A 21,818-nucleotide genomic window follows, 5' to 3' on the forward strand; every position below is an offset into this window, starting at 1 on the left:
ACTTGAGACTTCAAATGGCAAATAAAAATGTGCATGTGACTAAACTGTCGAACTCTGAAGTCCAGATTGGAAAATGCAAGGATACAAGTCCATACAATGCAGTAGGAATCATGCAAATTTCTCCTTAATCAACGAGCAAGAAATTTCACTCGATCAGAAGACAGAAACTAAAAAAGTTTGCGCAAAGCTTTTAAGCTAATTACAGTTTATAACTGACCATGAGTAAGTTACATGTAGTATACCAAAAGTCCGGCAGGTGAGTTAGTGTACACCAAGAATCCAAAATATGAACATCTTACAACAACAAATTTGACCCCTACAAAACTATAAGAGTTTAGGCAGGGACAGCTGCCGGCGTGGCTGGGGGAACCCGGTTCTCAACAGGGATCTCGACAAACTCAGAAAGAATTGCCCGGAACTCGTCTCCATTCAGTGTCTCCTTCTCAATGAGCACCTCAACGATCTTGTCAATGGCCTCCCTGTTGTTCCTAATGTGGCTCAAAGCAATCTCATAGGCCTCATCTGACAACCGCTTCACAGCCGAATCAATGTCCTCTGCGAGCTTCTCCGACATGGAGTTCCTTGCCATCATTCTCATGATGATATCCCCACTCTGTGCTCCCCCCTCCATCAGAGACCATGGGCCGATCTCTGACATACCAAATGTTACCACCATCTGCAGAAGCATTATGATCTCAATTAGCAACAAGGATCAATAGTTAAGAGTCAAGACAAGATGTCTCAGATTTCTGTCAATTCTAGCAGACTCTAGCATGTGAGTTTGCGGCGTAGTTTTCTTCAAATTCATTTAGTAATTAGTAGTCATCAGTCATAAACCACAAATAGTTCAGAAGGAACTGCAAAGTTCTTGCTACTGTTTCCAGTTTATGTTGATAAAGCTGCAACACAAAGGGGAGCATACCTGCTTGGCTAAGCCGGTAATTTGCTGCAAGTCACCAGCAGCTCCGGTGGTCACCTCAGGCTCTCCAAATATGATCTCCTCAGCAGCTCTACCACCAAGGCCGCCAACAATTCTGGCAAAGAGTTGCTGCCTGGAGATAAGTGTTGGGTCATCCATCGGGATAAACCATGTAAGACCACGAGCTTGACCCCTTGGAACTAAGGTAACCTTTTGGACAGGGTCGTGGCCAGGCGTCAAAGTTCTGCAAAGAGATTCCCGTAAATGAATGAGGTTCCATGGAAATTCAATATGGAATGGTTACAAAAAAACATGAGAGACAAAAGGCGCATCAATAACTCAAAAGTGAAACCACGATATGTAATAAGCTTTTCAGGGGAAAAATAGTAACAGAAATGGAGTCTCTTAAGAGTCTTAGTACACAAAAGCAACGGGCCATGCATTAAATAACAAGTTGAAAGTTCTACTTTGAGTCTATTCGAACACCAAATCATTGCCCTGTCGTCCCTCCAATTACCAGACCATTTCATCATCAGACAAGAAATTTAGCTAGCATGCTTTAGAAACCATATTAACACACATATGTACCATGGAATTAATACTTGAAACGTATTACAGGTTATCTGAGCAATCCACCCAATCCACCAAAACCTAAAGTAACTCAATCCTAATCCAATGTTCAACAAAGGAGACAAGATCTGCAAAGTGGAAAACTCAAAGCAAATGACATCTCTTACCCGCAAATTGCATGCCCAACTTCATGGTAAGCTACAAGACTTTTGCTCTTCCCATCTGTCATCACAGTTCCTTCCATACCAGCCACTATTCTGTCAATTGAATCATCAATCTCTTTTGAAGAAATTGCTGTCTTCCCACGTCGGCCTGCCAGTATGGCTGCTTCATTCAGAAGATTTGCCAAGTCTGCTCCACTGAACCCAGGTGTTCGCATTGCTATGACATCAAGAGAAACATCAGAATCAAACTTCTTGTTGCCACCGTGCACTTTCAGAATCTCTGTCCTTCCACGTACATCAGGAACATCAACAGACACCTGTGCAACAAATTACAAGGTATACCCAAAATGTTAAGAAGGCCCTGAATATTTCAAGTTAAGGTCCAGATAACTTCAACGTACTGAATGAAAGATGACTCGATCTCTGAGCTAAATGGATCAGTTGGCTAATCTACAAAGGAAACAAGCTGGGTATTGAACTTTTGGCTATAAAATGGTTAAACTTAATTTTCCATGCAAGCACTTGACAACTTCACTAAGACAGAACAAATAAAGCTAAAATCAAACAGAACAACTATAACCGAAACAGGTGTTCACTTAATTGTGTTAGGAATGGAATTCACTGACAAATAGAATCCAAACAAATGTTAACATCCAAATAAAAAACTAACCTGTCTGTCAAAGCGTCCAGGTCTAAGTAAAGCGGAATCCAAGATGTCAGCTCGGTTAGTGGCAGCAATAACAATTATTCCAGTGTTCCCCTCAAAACCATCCATCTCAGTCAATAGTTGATTCAGAGTTTGCTCCCTTTCATCATTTCCACCACCAATACCTGTACCTCTTTGCCTTCCAACAGCATCGATTTCATCAACAAACACTATGCAAGGAGCATTCTCCTTGGCCTTCTTGAAAAGATCACGAACTCGGGAAGCGCCAACACCAACAAACATTTCCACAAACTCAGAGCCTGATATTGAGAAAAATGGCACACCAGCCTCTCCCGCAATTGCCTTGGCAAGCAAAGTTTTACCAGTCCCAGGAGGACCGACAAGAAGAACGCCTTTAGGAATGCGAGCACCAACAGCAGTGAACCTTTCGGGTTTCTTCAAGAACTCAACCACTTCCATGAAGTCTTGCTTCGCTTCATCGACACCAGCAACGTCGTCAAATGTAACACCAGTATTGGGTTCCATCTGAAACTTGGCCTTAGATTGACCAAAACCAAGGGGAAAGCCAGGACCATTGGGTCCACCAAGGCCACCTTGTGCCCTTCTCGACAGTAAAAATAGACCACCAATAAGGATAAGTGGGAATGCCAAATTTCCTATCAGATTGAACAGAAGAGAACCAGAGTCTTCCTGGTTGTTGTGTGCAGCAAAATCAATATTCTTTTCCCTCAACTTCTGAAGAAGCTCTTGGCTCAGACCAGGAAGTTGCACACGAACTCTCTGCACACGATTGCCGAGCTCAGGAGAAATAGCCTCCACGATAGCGATCGTCCCATTCTCAAACAAATCAACCTTCTTCACTCTATCCTTGTCAAGATACTCAAGGAACCTTGAATAAGACATCCTTGACGAAGAGACACCTTGCTCATCAGCGAGAGCTTTCTTAGCACCCAACAAGGTGGGCAGCCCAACTCCAAGGTTTCCAAGTGCAAGTTTTAGGAACTTCCTTCTGGCATCGCTGGTCTTGTGCTCCAGGGAAGCAGTCACGGACACGGGCCTTTGTGCAACGCCACTTGAAGGAAGTGCCGAGAAGGGAAGCGCCCCCTTTGCCGCAAGGTTCATGGATGGCGGTGCCATCTTTGCTCACTGAAAAACTGAAAGAGACATCGTCAATCAGAGAAAGAACAAGTGCTACAAAGCAAAAATTGCTTCATTCAGGTGTTTATTCCAAGGTTTACTGTATTATATCATCAATTCGGTTCAATTGTAGCAATCACTGCTACCAGGATAAGAGCCTATGGAATAACATAAGTAAAAATGGGGAAAATCCTTTCATTTTGGAGAACTAAAACAAGCATTTCTTGGAATGTAAACTGTTCGACAACACCGGTACGTTCGAGTAAACACAAAAAACAGATTTAAAGGAAGCCTTTCTATTCAAGAACTTCAAGCAGATTTCTAACTACAAGCAACTGCAATCATCAGCCTTTTGTACGATAATGCATATAGAGTAAAGCGCCATGGCTTCTACTTACTGATTGACCGACTAATTCAAGAGAACAAGCATACAGTTTCAGTATCCTACTGGTGAAACCTGGATTAGCACCGTACATCACATGCGGACCTACCGCCTCCCAACCCAACCTTCTTGACTTCTTCCCCCCTCTCTCTTCAATCTACGCCAAATGATCCAAAAGCACAAACAAACACACACACACACACACACACGAAAAAAAGAAGATAAAAGCAGCTTCAGAAACCAAATCTCACGCGACACTAATCCCCAGAAGCAAGCAGCGCAGAATCGCGGAATCAAGACGCGCACGCACCTGTGTGCGAGGACCGGAGCCCGGGATGGAAGGAGGGGAAGCGAAGCGAGGTACTAGGGGAGGGAGGGAGCGAGCGGGGTGTATAAGTAACCGACGGACGACACTGGCGGGGCGGGGCGGGGCGACGGGCGCAGATTTTTGTCACCCCCTGCGTTTGTTTCGTTTCGTCCGGCTCCGGTGCGCGGTCGCGTGGGGATTGCTTCGGGAGGAAGGGGGTGGGGTTGAGGGACGACGTGGGCGGGTCTGCGGCCACAGCGTCGGCGAGGAAGAGATGAGCCCACATGGACGGAAGTAGCCCAGGTGAGGTGAGTGAAATATCAGGCGTCCCTCCTAGTCCAGGTGAAAAATCCCGGCTTTTCGGGGGTATTATTTTTGTGGCGCAGGGCTGCAAGTCTGGGTTTTCGGTGCCGTGGCTGCTGAACTCACGTAAGATCACAAGTGCAAGACTGGTAATAGCATTGGTTGATTGTAGCCCAGCCGTCCATTTTTTACGAAAACCAGGGGAATTTGTGATATGACAAATTTGGTCTTAAGGCCACATATCAGTGAAACAAAGGGGCTGTTTGTTTGTTGACACAAACAATTGTTGGGATACTGTTAAAATTTGGTTTGAAAAGTAGTGTTTGATTTACGACCAAACCAAAGTTACACACATTACTTATTTATTGTTAAGATATGGTCAACACAAGTCTTTTTTTCTAATTAAATTGCAAGAAATGCAACGATTCAAACGGATCACAAGTTTGGTGCATGATTTAGAAGTTATAGTAATTTGAAGTAAGTTAATCTAAGATACAAAGTATTTAATGCAACCAATAACAAGATAACACATCAGCAAAGGTGTTGCTGCAGCTAGCCAAATTCCGAGGCGAGCGTTATGCTGGCCCAAGCCATGCCAACCCGAGCCATGCCAAGGATTGCTGTTGCGGTAGCTAGGCATGACCAACCTTTTTGGGGGCATGGCCAATGCTTGGTCACAAACTAAATGGAAGTCAAATTACCTAGACATGGCCAAAATTTGGCTTGATACAGCTAGGACATAAACCAAAAACACCCGAGGTGTTAAATTCTCAACTGCACCTCAATGTGTGGAGGCTAAGCCTCAATTCTTCCCAACTTTTGCAATGACAAAGCATCCAATCACTTATTGGCTCCAAGTAATGAATTCTTCTATACTATGATTGTTCTCACTATCTGCAAGCAGTACGGTTACAAGGCACCAAAAATGAGAAAAGAAAAATGAAGCAACAAACCCATATGTCGAGAGAGCAACTGATCAAGGATGCGGGGATGTATGCTAGTACAGAGGTAAAATTCGCGGAATGGGGGGGGGGGGGGGGGGGGGACTACGACAATTTCGTTTCACTAGTCTAATGAGATCCGCCGGATCTTGCAGACCAGATGGGCGGTAGGGAGGTCAACCTGGCTTCCGCCGTCTGATTTTATCATACCGCGGACCTGGTCTCTCGGGGTCGAGACACAGGCGTGGAAGGTAGACAGGAACGGAGGGATCGGCATTGAGAGCGCAGAGAGGACGTTGTTTAGGTACTCGATGTCAGCCGCGAGCTGCTGCGCACCCGGGTCGGTGATGCAGTGGATTCCACGTAGCTGCTCCATGAACAACGCAGTAGCACCCTCCGCGACCTGATACATGGAGGCACATATAAGAATCGAGACTGGATGCCCTCACGTTAATCAATAAATGGTGTTGTGTATTCTGATAAGATCTATAGGGGATTCAATCTACTGCTCTATCCAATTGTGATAAGTGTATATTTAACAAGTACACAGGTTTTGTCCAAGATAATGTAGTCCAAATCTTGTGCAAAGTAGTGGAAAGGCTTTGCGTCTATTACCTTAAATATCCACTCAGTAGCAAAGAATTGAGCCTCATCGTTGCCAGCCTCGTTGCCTGAGATGCCTTCTGCGAGTGGCTCCAACTGCTGTGGTAAAGTGAGGAGATACTCCCCAACACTGGTCACATATGCTTGCGGGTAGGCACTGAAGCTTGGAAGAGGAAGGCCACCCTGTTCCTCCACAGACGACCAGATTGGGAGACGAGCAACCTCACTGAGACGATGCCGAACTTTAGATATGAGAACATCATAGACCAGCTCATTTACTGTGTCTGAGAAGGCCGCAACTCTCTGTGATGTGAGCGGAAGAGCATGGAACCTTGGATCTTTTGACTGTAAAAAAGAAATAAATTCTTTAAATGCTAGCAGTAGAACATGAAGAAAATACCGTTGAAAATTTGCAGGCCACGAATAGGTTCTATCTTCTATGACACAGATATGATTGGCTTGTTATGCAGAACATAAATGGCATGTAAATATGATGAAAATCAAATTTTCTATGAAACCAGATACTCTAGATGAATCCTACAATTGTAATCCGTATGTTTCAACACTGCCTTCAAACAAGTCATGGACGTTTTCACGATCATCAACAATACGATAAAACATAGTAGTATCAAATGATAAAGCATACTACAATACAGCACATCCAACACAACAAATATGTCATTTGCTAGATATAGACATGGTGACCCAGGCCACCAAGAAATGTGCAATGAGGACCGTCAAATCAAAGATCAAATAGCTCGGGACATAGAATGCTACGGAAATATGAACAGGATTCATCTATCGAATTCTACTCAGTGATAATTGCAGAAAATTAATCACTTTGCAACTCCAATCACTAGATTATTCAGATGTACAGTTGCAATCAAGAAGACAAGTAATGATCCTGTGCTGTAACACTAAATGCAAATAAAAGTTAGAACAATGCAACTTACCTGTTCTAGTACAGTGAAGAGCTTCTTAGATTTGTCTGGTAGATCACTGAGGCGAATAGCTGCAATATCAAGTGCAGCCCTCCCTCCCAGAGGAATTTCTGCATTCTCATCAGCAATTGTTGCAGGTGATTTATCAAGGTTAGAGCCAAACCCAGAAAGTGAAAAGTTTGTCCCAATCCTGGCAAGCGTAGCTCTTAAAGAAGCTTCAAAAACTGAGGTTCTGCTAGTTAGGCAGTCAGCAACTGTAAGAATCTGCAAAGCACCTTGGACAATAGCCCATTCTTCCTCTTCAGAAACATCCACCAACCGTTGTGCATCCTTCTTCTCTAATCCTGCATCCCTTTTCAAGGGATCACTATGTGCAGTACTTTCCAGCCCACATACCATCCTTAGGGACTTCAAAATTTCTTGTAGATTAGATATGTACTGCAGCATTATATCATCAAGGGCCCCTACCAGTTCATCTGCCTCGGAACCACCAGTAAGACTAATGCATCTCTCCACAGCTGCTTCAAAAAGTACTATCATTTGCGGGATGGATTCCTCCATTCTGCGGACAGTTTCGCTCAGCTCTATACCCTGTGCACCAGCACCACGAGAGACAGCCCCACGAATATCTATACCCGCCATCTCTGCAGAAAGTATAGCACGCTCCATCTGCCCATACCTACTTGACATAAAATAGTGGGCAGCACCAGATGCTTAGTATCGTCACCTCAAAAATGTTTAGTATTATACATCAGTTGCATCAAAGAATTGCCATAAATGCAGCTGGTAATGAGAACAGATGTGCTGTAAAACTGCCTTAAGTGTTTACCTTGCTTTAAAGGCTTCATATGGGGAATATATAGCTTTCAATGTATTCAGCACAACTGCAAGATCTGATTCTGAAAATAAGTGCTGAATGTTCCTAGCAAAAGTGCCAGTAATGTTGTGCAGTTCAATTAGCGCTTGAAGATGCTTATTCTGCAACTTGGTACTTTTTGGCAAGTCACCTGATAGAACATCCATTATACCTGAGTGCAAAGAAAATAAACTCAACTGATTATGCAGAAAGCAACTAATAACTTGTCAAAGTAGAGAAGTGATACGTAATACAACCATGAAATAGATGAAGGTCAGTATACATTAACATGACATTAGTGAGCAGTTTATGCATTACCTTTTGCAACCGATCTGGTTTCAGGAACAACATCTCCAGTTGCTATGTTGACACGAGAGACAAAGCTTGAATTCAACTCACTCATGATCTCAACAAGTACTTTTGGGACTAGTGATTTGTATTCTTCAGGGAAAGCAGTCAAGCACCTGTGAGCATTAGCATTTTTAGAACATCTAAAATTACAGTTCTGATGGGGAAAAAGAAGTGCTTTTTTTTGGTCTAGAAATGTGAATTCTTCTGTGTGCCAAATATATTTGTTAAAACCTGCTTCAGAAAATTGACTTCTGCTCAACCAATTTACAAGGTTGTAGTATGTGTTAACTCAGAACAAAGAAAAAGGAATCCCATGAGCATACCACTTCCATTCTTGCTCAAGGTAAAGTAGTGTCTCATCATAGAAATTTGGTAGCCAGCTAGAGAATGAGAGACTACTTATGCTTTCACCACCATGCTTCTCCATTTCCACCTTGCTGGCTCTTTGCTTTAGGTCAAAATCTTCCCAAAGCTTCTTTAGAGGCTTAACATGGATCATAGTGTATTGCACCTCCAGTGACTTAAACCTCCCAATACGTATCAGTATACCACGAAGATCTTGCACAGCATCAACCTTTTAAGCAAAATTTGTTCAAGTAAAATAGAAATGCTTCATATGACAAAAATAAACAAATAGTTTTGTGGGGTGGGGGGAACCTTGCGATTAGAAAGTGCATCCATTAAACGAGGTTGCACCATTTCATCTAGCCTTTCTTCCAATACTTCAAGCTGCTTTCTCACGTTTGCAAACTCTGCAACCTGAAAGAAACTTTCTTATAAGCTAAATGAACAGATTATGTATATAGCTCATAGTTTTGTACAGGCAACACACAAACACGGACATGCAGAGAGAGAGAGAGAGAGAGAGAAAATAAAATACCTCGCCAACTGCTGACAAGCAATGTCTCATAGTTGCCAGGGTTTCAGCAGCTTTTGGAAGATTGCCACTAGAAAACACATCCTCAACACTTTGGCTCAACTGAGCTAGCCCAGCTGCATCCTGCCATTCCATCACACGTACTCTTAAAGCTAATAAATAAGAACATACCACTGTGAGTAAAACAGTTACTCCAGTGGCATGTCATGGCCTACAATCCACATAGACCTTACCTGCAATGTTGCATATGCCGCTTCCATACGTTGTTTCACAGTATCAATTCGTGCTAGTGCAGTTATTGACTCAGCAGAGGAGCCCTCAGCCTGGTTGGAGGTAAAACCATCAATACTTTGTTGGCTAGAAACTTGGTGAAATGTAGCTGGAACTGAAGGCTAATTTGTTCATCTTACATATATGTGTGCATGTAATTTCATAAAATCTAGTATTCAGCGCCGCCAATAGAAAAAGGAATCACTAATTCCAGTAATTTCTAGTTATAGTTATTTGAAGCTCTATTTTGCTACATAGGTTAGATACAGTGTTGTGACAGTTAAGAGAGAGCAAAATTGTCACATTCTACCAAGTAAACTTCGGGATGAAATGTTACACTTGCAATTTGATGTTGTGTCTCATTCTACAAGATTTTATCATCTGAAGTATGTGCATATAACTAGAACTACAGGGATCATTGATTTCCGGCAAGACAAGTATAGGGAGTTTTCTGGACATCAGCTCTGAATTTGTGATTTGGATGTACCCTAGTGTATAAAACATAACAGGTACGTGGTAACACCCCCAACCTAATCATACAACACATGTCAGCCTTATGCTACTGTGCCAGAATTTAGCTTGGCATCACCAAACCCAGGCAAAATCCGAGGTCCATTTCCAAATAATAGCAAACGAACACGTTGAGCCCTCAACACGAACAGATCAAATTAACGCCTTAGTCATGATTTTGGCACTATTGTGTACACTACAGTACATGCATGTGGTATGTACTGTTCAAAAGCGCACAGATAAAAATGTCATGGCAGGGAATGTGAGATCCAGATCCAGTTAACCTACACGTGCAAACAAATTAAGCGCAGTATCTGAACTTGACTCAAAATTCGCAAGTCTACAATGACAAACTATTTCAATGCCCCACGAGATCCGTCTCGATTTCGTGTAGTACACGCACGGGAGCGTGAGTGAGATCCAGATCCAATCAGGACCGAGCTGGGAGCGGGGCGGGCACCTGGGAGAGGGACTGGAGGACGGATGCGAGGTGGGAGCGGAGCGCGACCGCGTCGTCGCGGAGGCGGAGCGCGTCGCGGCAGGCAAGCGGGACGCGGCGGAGTGCGTCCCCGCTGTCACGCTCGAGTGCGGACGCGGCGTCTTCGGCCGCGGCGCGGAGGCGCTCCTCGGCGTCGGCAAGGAAGCGGTCAAGCGGTTCCGACGGGTGCCGCGCATCCAGCGCAGCGTTGATCCACCGCTTCGGGTCGAACCCCTCCGCCCCGAACTCCGACGCGTCCACCACCACCATTTCTGCCGCAACCCGAGCCGCGCGGGTTCACTGCCCTTCCTCTTCCTCCCTCCTCCTCCTCGGCTCCTCGGATACTTGGATTGCCAGAGGCGTGGAGACCTTTGGAGTCTGGAAGTTGATGATTGAATACTTGGAGGCGAGGTGCCAGTCTTTCGTCTCCGCGGCTTCTCCCTTGTCAGGTGTCACTCGAGCACTGACCACCAATCTACCATGGCCCTTCGTCGGGGAAACGCATTTGCTTATTACGTATTCTAACAAGCTATACGAAAACAAAAATGTTTACGCCTTCCCACGGTGAGATAATACTCACTTCGGTTGATATACTCGATGTTTGGCGTGTTTCAGACGGTAAAAATTCTCTGTATTAGATCTCCACCGTCTTTGCTTATTTCATTTTTAGAAAAAAAAAATTGAAAATAAAAATGATTTTTAGCGTTTTTTTATTATTTTTAACCACTTTCATCCCATAATCTAAGCGGGTGAGTAGTTAGCTATTCCCTTACGATATCCAATATTATTTTTTGATATCTCTTATGATAGAATAAGGATCAACAGACTGCCTCGTCTATTGTATCTCGGGTCACCAAATCGGTGTATCACGAGTCTGTCATGTGGACTTTAGGTGTCTACGACATGTTCCACGTCTCTTGGCTCTGTTTCGTTATTCGCTCTGTTTCGTTATTCGTTTGGTGTCCGCCAAGTGCACGTATTGGAATAGCACCATGCCAAGATCAAGACCGTGTAGTGAGAGCATGGGCACAACAGCAAGGAGCACTAGTGCCACGACATGCTACATGGAGAGGGTCACGAGATTGTAATTGCGTGAGGCCAAAGTGCAAACCAGCTTACGGACAGAGATGAGGCCGAAGAGCACGATTGTTGTGGCCGGCCATTAGTGCCTAGGCGATGTTGCATAGGCTGAGGCTGAGCACAAGCAGCGTTTTGAATGGGAAAACAGCAAGGCCACCTGGGACGCAAGCGACAATCATATTTCTCTAGTGTTTATTTCTTGAAATGATGTCAAATTTGTTTCTCAAGTTTGTAGGATGGCGTCGAGAAGCAAACAGCGGCCATTGCTACTACTGCGGGAGCATATTTTTGCACCCTTGAGGAAAAAGTCGGAAGACATACAATTGTGTGTCTAAGAAAAGTCGAAAGACGTACCACCCGCAAATCCTAGGGCAGGGAAACGAGTCACATACACAGAGGTGGTCGAAGGCAAAGCTGACTGGTGCGGCTGGCTTGACTCGATGACTCGCTTGGAAAGGTCGATGCGGGTAGGGAATCGCTCGCTTTGAGATCAATGTTAGATCCAGATGGGGCCTCAAGGGGAGGGGATGCAACAATGTTGCAAAGATTTTGGTCCAATTTGGTCATAGCGTAGAGCTGATGTGGCTAGGATGAGGCACTAATGGTAGAGGTAGGCAGATTTGCTTAGGAGTTGCACTCGTGATGGATGAAGAGAGAGACAGATTAGGAAAACTAATGGTGCTAGACAGTGTTCACAGTATCATCCTCACTCTAGTTCTCCCCTTGTTACTTGCAAGATCGGAGATTTGAACGTTGTTGGAGCCATCCACATTAGTCATCCATGTAGGAGGTAGGAATTCGTATTTAATGCACCAATGGGGAGCAATAGATAAAGGTAGAGCCATCCACATTAGTCATCCATGTAGGAGGTAGGAATTCGTATTTAATGCACCAATGGGGAGCAATAGATAAAGGTAGAGGAGTACGTTATCACTTGCGGGATGAGCATTGTTAAAAGTTATTATGAGTATCCCCTTAGCCTATGTAGGTTGTAGCATATTACGGTCTGTTCAAAAAGTCATATGAGTGCTTCTTTAACCTTTGTAGAACGTAGGAGATATGTTTTGGTCCATTAAGATCCTTTAATTTTGTTAGTGTCACTCTTCGTGCTCTTCTTTGAAGTTGATCGGAGTTGGATGTATGAGCTTTTTTGTGTAGGTTGTGAAGAAGTGCCCTGCCACATACAAGTTGAGCACCTTGTGTTAGACATAATGTGATCAACGGCAACAAGTTAGTCCTTGATTTAATATACAACAATAATTAGTTACATTAATTAAGCTGCAATTAAGGGCTAATTATTAATTAAGCCTCGATTGGGGGGTTAAACGTAAAACGGTTAGGTCCCAGGTTGGTCAGCGCAATAAAAGGAGGGGAAGACCTAATTATGAAGCTAATCTCGTCATTAGTGATCGTTAACTGTTGCCCCTCAATATTTCCATCTCAAAATCAATCCGAAGGGCGCTAAGTTGATCTGAAGGCCGATCCACGCCGCTAGGGATCTTCTCAGATTGTGATCAAGCATCTACACTGATAAGAAGGGGATAGTTTCACCAAATTCAAGTTCTAAACCCTATTTTTTGTATTAACTAGTGATTGTGTTTATGTGATTAATGAAGATCATGGAACTCAGATTAGTTTTTTTCTAACACATTGTCACTAATGAACTTGGACAGTTGGAATTCCTGGCTGTAATGCTTGAAATAGTTGTGCGTGAGCGCAAGCGAGCATAATCTTATCGGAATGGTATCCAAGACTTCTTCCAAGCAATAGGTGCCATGGATGCACAAGGGTGTTGGCTCCATGCACTCAGAAGGGGTAGAGCCAATGCCAAGCATGCCCCAGCTAGCCTCTGGCAACGACTGTGTCATGGATGCATGGACTAAGAGATTGAAGAGGCTTAAGTATGATGGGGACACTTGTTGAAGGGCCAAGAGGCGGCACCCTGGCTGTCGATGACATCATCAACGACGGTGAGTTGGTTCACCCACTCGAATTCGATCAAGTCGTTGATTGCTTGAGGTCCGAAACCATCTTGAGCGCCCTCTGCACCCATCAATAGACTATGAGTAACAATGCAACTACGCATGCATGCTTTCTATTTGCAACTACCGTTGCTGCGAGTGTGAGTGACGTGGCTGGAGCTGGGACGAAGGTAATGGCCGACTGTGGAACTGCACCGGGCTGATGTAGTACGTCCCCGGGAACGCCTTCCATGCCTCTATCAGAGACTACACGTACGCACACCACGGCTGACCAGTTGGGCACCGTGTGAGAAAAGCCAGGCAGTGTGGTAATACCAAGGGAAGAAGAACCCATTAAAGATAAGAAACCTCCAATGTGCACACATGTACCTTGGTGTCGTCGTTGACACCGTAGTTCTTGACGTTGACGTTGACCTCCTAAGCGACGAACACGGCTGCGTCAAACAAAGAGCGCGACGACAATGGGCAGCCATGGTCGTGCCTCCATTTCCTCTCCAATGGTATATACGAGTTACTCTATGCTATTTTGCAACTAATCTGCAAGTTTGTAGGTAATCTAGCTTTCAAATCTAGTTCATTTCAGCAAACCCTTGTAGCAGAGCACACATTAAGAGCTCAAAATCCAATAGGTGTGCATAGGCAAAATTGGGTGTGCTGAATTGTGAACGTCGGTGGTTGGGTGCGGCACTCGCAATGACAACGACCTCTAGAGATGGCAGGAGAAGTCAAGAGCAGGGACGCCGATCGTCGTCCTAAGAGCGTGTCTGCGCATCTGGCGGAGATGACGACTCTGTGGCGTGAGGTGGGCAGTGGGGTTGAGGGCAATTGTTTGCAATTGTGCGTGCAGTCGAGGGCATAGCATCAACTGTCGTGCAGGGAGAGGACCGAGCGCACACTTGGGTCGGTTGTTTCCATGTGAGGACAAAGAATGCGAAATTTTCATTAGCCTTGCACATACATATTTATCAGGATCATTTATTTATGTTGAGATTCATGTTGGAGAGAAAAATAAAAAGAATCATATATTAGATGAGTAATATCAACAGGTTGAGATAAATAATGCATCCACACACCAACATAGACTTATTTCGCGGAGGACCGAGCGCAGGCCTGTCTAGAAGTAGAACCGCTTCACCTCTTTAGCAGACCGGTTATTGTACTAGTTTGGTCATGTGTTGTTGTAATGGACATGGTAGCTAGTGGTGATGTGTTGTATTAGCAAGCTAACTGCTGTCATCGTAGTGTGAGATGAACTGCAACAGAGGTGGAAACTTTCGCAATGTTCAGTAATTAAGTGATGGTTAGTATGCATGATATTTGCCTTCTGTTTGTCACCAGAGATTGTTATTCTGGCTAGCGAGTTGATGTTGATGACAAACAGGACGTGAATCCCGTGAGGGCTTAATTGGTATGGAAAATCTAGATTCATCGTTTATATTTGGCTTGAGGCATCTAGAACAGAGATCGTTCAGTTCTTAAGCTATCTCCAACAGAGAGGCAATTCACGATGCCTATCATTTTCTCCATCCCTGTAGCACTTTTGCCGATCGAAGCTCTCCAACAGAGTCCCTATCCAGTGCTACAGAGAATACACATAGATGCCGACGCCGACAACTTTACCGGAGGAAAAAAGATTCCGTATTACTGTAGCTACATATGATTGTGGGTCTGAGGAAAAAATGAAAAATAATACCTAAAGAAAAATAAAAAGTAATGATAGGTAGGAAATAGAGTAACCGTTGAAGATAAAAAAATAAAAAATATTATAATAATATTAAAAGATATTATAATAGTATTATAGAAATGGCTTTGATAGGAACGAAAGCATAAGTAAGTCTGCAGACCTGCAGAATGCGCACAGATTCAGCAGACCTGCAGAGTTCGCATCGAAAACCACATGCCAATAACTTCCAAACCCAAGTATAGGTATCCTTCAAGAGGAAAACCCAAGTATGAAACTAACCAATTAATATTTCTCAACAAATTGATCAATAATAAAGATATGCACCTTTTTTAGAGGACCAAAGTTTTACGCAAATCAACAATCGAAAAACTCTTCATTATACAGTCGAGGGTGCCTCCGACCTGATTATTCGGTATATATCGTTGTCTTAATCGAAGACTCCCAGTACCTCAAGCATTACATGATCACACATATTTACATACATGCATACACAGATGTGTACCACAAAAACATGTCGATCTAGGCTCCACCCGAGGACAAAAAAAAATACATGAGCACACAAAACTGGCTATCTACATGAACATGATGAGCAAAACTACCTTAGGGTTAGACCATTATTGGAAGCTATACAGATGTCACTGCCACATTACGTCTCTAGCATTCATAAACTGCCAGACCAGCCGTCCACAACTCCAGTACAGGGAGCACACAAGAACGCCTCATGGGAACAACTGAAGCTTCGACCACAAATGGGCAGTGTTCTCTCATTCACTTGTTACCCTGGAAATTGCAAATTCGCCTAGTCAAGATGCAGTATATCAAGTCATAAGCATACATGAAAAGGTAGAGCAACTGAAGGTTTACATAAATGGGAGATGGCAACTCTGAGGAGAGCCAAGATTTTCTATGCCTTCAGATTTAATGTGGTCCCCACCACCATAACTATATGATGATAGTAACCTCCGCTGCAATCAGAGAGTGAATCAGTCAGGATTTCAGAAAAGAGCAATAGAACAAATCAAGTACTATCGTAAAGAGTCATGTAAAACAGACGATATGCCCCTTATCAACATAGTTATACATTCTAAGCTATCTATAGGAACCAGTGTAACAACCGTTTTGAAGCTATTTACTATAGGGAAAAGGTTTTATATATGGTTAATATGATCATTACAACCCTGCACGATGATGGACTCGTCAACTCAAAGCTTGAAAAAAAGTTGAATGTGGTTCGGTTCATGCCAGGGGAGGGAGGATGATTTATTACAGCTGAACCTTTCACACCTAAGAAATAAAGTTGCAATTACAATCTAGATTACACTGATAGTAATGGAATTATCCAGCTAAGTATTTGTGATTGAGAATTTTTACAGGCTGGCACAATTTTCTTTCAAAACACTTAACAAAGTACTTAACCGTGCACTAGCTAAAAAGGCCATGTAACATCAGACATAACTGTAATGAAGCACGCACTGGAATTTCAAGGAGTTCCAGGGTAACATAACAGAAATGACAATGGCTGGAATACAATCTGAAAGAACTACATTATCATCAGCAATGTTTTAAAAAGCGTTAGGCGTTGGGTGGGCAGCAGGGTGGCATCTAGCACATAATCACTGCCTAGACATGCTAATGTGACCCATTTTTGAAACACTTAATTCATCAGAATAACTGTACTGGGCAAAATTATGGTGAACCTAATGGTAGTATAATACAAAATTGGAATATCATCATTGGAATATCATTCATAACATGCTCACATAACTAGAAGCTGAAAAGTTTAAGAGAAATGTGAGTGGATCAGAGGAAAGAAGAAACAAAATAACTTACATGTTCTTCAAAGTCAGGACTAGTAAGGTTCGTGGATAGATTTCTCATAAGCAGTAGTACCTGTAGATTGGTCAACCGACCAACCAATGTTCATTGTAAGTCACAAACCACATTTGCATGGGCAGATATTAATAACGTTAAAGAAAGCAAATAAGCAATCAAGACACAAATTCTCAACAATGAATGAAGAAAACAGAAGAGGCTTAGAGCAATTCAAAGTTAAATAGCATAAAATATCTGAATTTCTTCTTCTTGGGAAGAAAAACAACTGGAGATGTAAAATGATACCAAGAGCTGGATGATGGATGTTTCTGACTTCAGGGGTTCAAAAGGCTTGCTGCTTGTTTTATTTTCAAAGATAGCAAGACTGAAGCGGAATTTTGGTGAAACTTAACTAACACATATCCAATATTATTACTGAGGATTAATGAGTTTTATTAAACACTGCTATATTCAGAAAAATTAGAAACTATATCTCAAACTCAAGAATGTACTAAGTTTATGATCATGTAAAATTCAAGGACGTGACTATTAGAGTCTTGTGTTGAGCCACCAGTCATTTTGACTAAAGATTAAATACTGTAGCCAAGACTGCAGCAGAAGCTAGCAAATAGAAACAATAATATGGCATAGAAAAGTGTAAACCATCGAAATGGGAGAGATACCAAATGAAAAGGGTAAAACGATCATGAAATGAAAAACAGTTCCATGAAGTAGAGCTTTTAGAAGACGTACTGTTTCAACGTCAATTGGATCCATCGCCTTTAACCTCTGCAAATGCCCACTAGTATCAGGATCAAATATGCTTCCCAGAAAGCTGTATACTCGGGCAAAATCTGGCATGACTGCATGTGTAACCAGGGAGAAGCAAAATTAAGGATACAGGGGAAAAAATCCATTCATACCAATATATCTGCTTTAAAGATACGATGATACATAACTAACATATAAGGAGATCATGTTTCATAATATGGTTAGGAACTAAGGACAGGTCCCTACTGGATGATACCACAAGATTAAAATATGATAATTTTTTATGTTTCTCCTGTATGACCAAAAGGTCCAGCTGCCTAAACTCCAGCTCTCTGAAAGGATTGAGGTTATTAGGGCCATGTTTATTGAGTCGCTAGATTAGATTTGAGATTATGCAGTTGGACATAACTAAGCCTGTGAGGGCTAGGTTCTCAGTTGCTTTAATATACAAATGGGCAAATGACAACTCAGATCATCAGGAATTTCTCCTTAAAAATCATGTTTTCCTCTTAAAATCCACATGCAAGATTACAGCAAATCTTCTACAGGGAAATAAACTTAATGACCTAAAAGAGTCAGAATATGAACCCAATCCCAAATGATCCAGTATGCTATCTAGTATGGTGTGCATGTCAAGCCCTCACTCCATAACATAATTTAATTTAATCTGATGAGGAAGGAAAATGCAGTTGGCAATGGTTTCTATTTTTCTAAGATCACCACACCTAGGCCACGACCAGAGCAATTGGCAAGGTAGATTCGCAGAGTGTATGCTCCAGAAGGATGTGCTCACCACGGAGTGGTAGAACGGCGTTTTCTTGCTCAACTGCTTCAGAAGTTGGCCAAGTTCCAGATGGGCTCTCTATGCTACTAGAGCAGTTATTTGTTGCAACAGCACCTGCACCACCAAATATGTGAAAAGTTAGAATTTCCTCCAAAAGCCAATAATGTTTTATGTAGGTTGCGACAATGTTAAATAACAAACCTTGCACATGACTTGCACTGAAAGGTTGAACAAGAGCATTGTCCCAGGAAGGCACCGCTGCATTCCCATTTGTGTTCCTAACAACATTAGATGTATCCATAGACATAACAGGGCCTTGCTCCCTCGGAGGAGGGAGTTGTTGTGATAATACAGCTTGAGAAACTGCAAACATAAACTCTAGTTACCACACGTCAAACAGAAGGTCATGCCAATGAGCTAGGCTGTTGAATAATACAAACCATTCTTTGAGGCTTTCTGGGGATATGGATGAGCCGCCTTTCGCTTTGGCCGGGGTGGGGGCAGATGCTCACCTGTACCATTCTTCTGAACCTTCAAAAAGTATTTCTGTGCATGGCTCCTTATCTGTCAAAAGAACATTTTTGTAGATCGAGCACATTAGAATGTGTACATCTAACTATGGAATGACTCAAGTCAAAACATCACAAGCATTTCGAGAACTATGGAATGGCTATGGACTGTACCTGTATGACAGTCTTTGAGCCAACATATGCTTCAATTTTTTTCCAATCACGATCAAAACTACAGCAAGCAAAAGAACGAGGTAAATTTGAGAAATGTAAGTCGATCATCCAAGACCTCAAACAAAGCATTCCAAAAATATAATAAATTCACAGTATAATTACTTGAAATACATAAAGTATAAATAATCACAGGAAAAAGATACAAATATTAAAATACATCGGACGTGCTTGGTTTCTTTGCCTAACCTTGCCTAGCCTTGCTATTGGACAAAGAAAACTTTGCTAGTTGAGGAGAACCAATTTGGTTCTCCCTAAAAAGCAGTGATGGAAAATCGTCCGATCAGCCGATTAATCGGTGATCGGCTGGGCAATGAGTAGATTAGCTTGTTATCGGCTCTAAAATCGGCAGGGCAACGAGCAGGGTGGCAGAGGCGCGGCTGCGGGGGAGGAGAGGAGGCGTGGCTGCGAGGGAGCAGGGAGGAGGCGTGGCGGCGGGGGACGAGAGGAGGCGGCGGCGTGGAGGACTCGGGTGGCGGATAGGGACGGGCGGTGTGAGACTGAGTATGAGTAATAGGAGAGGGTTGAAACCCTAGTGGGCTGGTGGGCTGCAGGGAAGGAATGTTGGGCTGGGCCAACCCAATTCCTTTCCCTTTTTCTATTTTTTCTTTTTCTTTTCTACTTTTCTGCAGTTTTTATGTAGTTTGTTTACACATCCTTTATACCTACAAAGCTACAACCAAATATTTTGATGTGTATTAATCACAAATTAATGTGTTAGTTCAGAAATACTGATATTATTTACTTTATACCAACCGATTAATTCAGTTAATCCCCGATTAATTCAGTTAATCCCCGATTAACCGATTAATCCCTACTCCCCAGCCAGCCGAGCAGCTATTGATCACTGATTTTTTGAACAATGATAAAAAGTCATAAATCCTTAATCGCCTTGCCCAAAAACAAGGCTAGCTGACTAGGCAAGGGAGCCAAACATGCAATCTCCCACCTAGCTTGCTAGGCAACGTTTGGCAAAGGATCCAAACATGCCAAAAACATGTAGCTTGAAAGTTCAGCAGCAAGATTAGAATTAAATTATCATACCATGCTGAACAAGTTCACAGAAAATATTTTACAGGCACCTTTGCTCAGAAATAGGATAAAATGTTGTTTTTAATTATCACAAGACGCCAGTTAAGTATGACGAAAGAAGACAAAACTTGTAGTCCTAAATACAGAAAATGCTATTTTGAGTAACGTTCTTAAACAGCAGCAGGAACAAGCAACTCAACATTAAGCCTAGTTATACTATTAGCTACATAGATCCACAGATACTAGTAACAAGTTACCTTCCCACTCACTCCTGCAACTAACGAGATTAAACAGCATTAAACAACTATTGCAGCCGAAATGCCTTAGCAAAATCACGAGTACCCTAAAAAGTCACATTGTTTCGGTAAACTGGAATCAAACCTCATCCCACAATCCCCTTGTTATATCAATCGGACATGAATACAGCCTAAGAACATAACATCTCAACTAGCTTGAAACTAAATTACAAAAAACATCAAAACAAGCACGTGTATCGAACAAAATGCACCACCACCACCACCACCACTGCACCTCCAAGCCGACACCAATAGCATGCACCAAAATTCAGCAAATAAGCCAATCAAAATCCAGGATTTACAAACCATCGAAAATTGGATACGCGGACGGAAATGTGTACCAACCACGACCGTGCAAGCTAACAGATTCAAACGAACCCTCGCAATCGAATTCAACCCAACAGGCAAAACCTATGCGAAATCGATCGCATCCACCTAAAACGCCTGCTAAACTACCCACAAATAGCATTTGCAGGACCCGCCGCACACGCCAAATTCAAGTGCGTAGCGGCGCAGGCCGCGCGCAGTGGGGGGGGGGGGTGGCAAGAAGCAAGGAATCGCAACTAACCCTATCAAAAACACCACCAGTTTTTTCCGCATCAGAGATAAGGGAGGGGGGCGGAATCGGGCACTCACAGCTGCAGCGCCTCGAGGAACTTGTCGTGCTCCGGCTCCGTCCAGCTCTCCCGCGACTTGGTGATGGTGTACGGCTTCCTAGTCTTCCTCGCCTCCTCCCCCGCTGGATCCGGGGCCGGCACCGCCATCGGCGGCGCCGCGATCGCCAACACCCCCCGCATCCCCTGCTGCTTCTTCCCGCCTCCGCCTCCTCCCTCATCCACGCCTCCGCCTGCGCCCGCGACGGCGGCGTCGAGCGGCTTCGGCGTCGTGCTCATCGAAACCATCAGCCGGGGGGGGAGGGGGCTTGCAGCCTAGGGTTTTGCCTCCACTCGGTCGTGTTTTTTTTTCCTCTCGGGTGCGCGACTTGCGAGTTGGGTGGGAGAGAGAGAGAGAGGTGGGTGCTGGAAATGGGCCGTGCGCTGCGCGATGTGGAAGATTCTCTACGCTTCGGGGCGGTTCGCCCCTGACCGCAATCGCCGAGTGACGCTGACGAACGGGGCCCACCAGTAATGCACCGGTGGCGCCGCGAGGCTGACGGGTGGGTCCACTGGTCGGTGGCGCCGGATCGGAAGTTGGTTGCGTTCCGTGTCAGCTCTGATGACGATGAGTCGTCGTCGTCGCTGCACGCGGCACGCCCTTCGCGTTTCCTGGTCCGCCGTGCAGTGCAGCCTGAGCTAGCTTGACCTGAGGATTTCTCGGGCTGGGTTGAGAAAAGGCCCAGTTCATGTCGGGCTCAAATCTGT

The 21,818-nt window shown here is 43.7% G+C and overlaps 3 protein-coding genes across 4 annotated transcripts; all 3 read right to left on the reverse strand.

The window, feature by feature from the left end:
• Positions 1–97: 97 nt before the first annotated feature.
• LOC133927194 (ATP-dependent zinc metalloprotease FTSH 2, chloroplastic) lies at positions 98–4,399 on the reverse strand. Of its 2 annotated transcripts, none has more exons than XM_062373541.1 (5): positions 4,150–4,399; positions 2,324–3,466; positions 1,657–1,970; positions 923–1,163; positions 98–676 (listed from the first exon to the last, which is right to left on the reverse strand). In XM_062373541.1, the coding sequence occupies exons 2-5, from the start codon at positions 3,455–3,457 to the stop codon at positions 335–337; spliced, it is 2,031 nt and encodes a 676-aa protein (XP_062229525.1). In that variant the 5' UTR covers positions 3,458–3,466; positions 4,150–4,399; the 3' UTR covers positions 98–334. The 2 variants fall into 2 exon arrangements, with proteins under 2 accessions (XP_062229525.1, XP_062229524.1); XM_062373540.1 differs by having other exon boundaries at positions 2,324–3,474.
• Positions 4,400–4,931: 532 nt separating this feature from the next.
• Positions 4,932–10,790, reverse strand: LOC133927193 (conserved oligomeric Golgi complex subunit 7-like). The gene is made up of 10 exons (XM_062373539.1): positions 10,259–10,790; positions 9,252–9,341; positions 9,022–9,141; positions 8,799–8,900; positions 8,465–8,715; positions 8,109–8,254; positions 7,764–7,962; positions 6,947–7,613; positions 6,006–6,338; positions 4,932–5,793 (listed from the first exon to the last, which is right to left on the reverse strand). The coding sequence occupies exons 1-10, from the start codon at positions 10,544–10,546 to the stop codon at positions 5,515–5,517; spliced, it is 2,475 nt and encodes an 824-aa protein (XP_062229523.1). The 5' UTR covers positions 10,547–10,790; the 3' UTR covers positions 4,932–5,514.
• Positions 10,791–15,365: 4,575 nt separating this feature from the next.
• Positions 15,366–21,486, reverse strand: LOC133927196 (protein REVEILLE 6-like). The gene is made up of 9 exons (XM_062373548.1): positions 21,094–21,486; positions 19,073–19,130; positions 18,830–18,953; positions 18,591–18,752; positions 18,399–18,503; positions 17,588–17,697; positions 16,853–16,912; positions 15,887–15,987; positions 15,366–15,802 (listed from the first exon to the last, which is right to left on the reverse strand). The coding sequence occupies exons 1-9, from the start codon at positions 21,357–21,359 to the stop codon at positions 15,787–15,789; spliced, it is 1,002 nt and encodes a 333-aa protein (XP_062229532.1). The 5' UTR covers positions 21,360–21,486; the 3' UTR covers positions 15,366–15,786.
• Positions 21,487–21,818: the final 332 nt, after the last annotated feature.

The sequence above is a fragment of the Phragmites australis genome, chromosome 8 (genome assembly GCF_958298935.1).
Source record: "Phragmites australis chromosome 8, lpPhrAust1.1, whole genome shotgun sequence".
NCBI lineage: Eukaryota > Viridiplantae > Streptophyta > Magnoliopsida > Poales > Poaceae > Phragmites > Phragmites australis.

Coding starts and splice junctions, on each gene's coding strand:
- LOC133927194 (XM_062373541.1), bottom strand. CDS start 3,457: ATGGCACCGCCATCCATGAACCTTGCGGCAAAGGGGGCGCTTCCCTTC. Junction 1,164..1,656: donor GTTGGGCATGCAATTTGCGG/GTAAGAGATGTC, acceptor ATCTCTTTGCAG/AACTTTGACGCCTGGCCACG. Junction 677..922: donor TTACCGGCTTAGCCAAGCAG/GTATGCTCCCCT, acceptor ATGCTTCTGCAG/ATGGTGGTAACATTTGGTAT.
- LOC133927193 (XM_062373539.1), bottom strand. CDS start 10,546: ATGGTGGTGGTGGACGCGTCGGAGTTCGGGGCGGAGGGGTTCGACCCG. Junction 9,342..10,258: donor TCCTCCAGTCCCTCTCCCAG/GTGCCCGCCCCG, acceptor ACCTCCAACCAG/GCTGAGGGCTCCTCTGCTGA. Junction 8,255..8,464: donor CTTGAGCAAGAATGGAAGTG/GTATGCTCATGG, acceptor TAATGCTCACAG/GTGCTTGACTGCTTTCCCTG.
- LOC133927196 (XM_062373548.1), bottom strand. CDS start 21,359: ATGGTTTCGATGAGCACGACGCCGAAGCCGCTCGACGCCGCCGTCGCG. Junction 18,504..18,590: donor CAGTGCAAGTCATGTGCAAG/GTTTGTTATTTA, acceptor TTGGTGGTGCAG/GTGCTGTTGCAACAAATAAC. Junction 16,913..17,587: donor ATCCAATTGACGTTGAAACA/GTACGTCTTCTA, acceptor ACCAATCTACAG/GTACTACTGCTTATGAGAAA.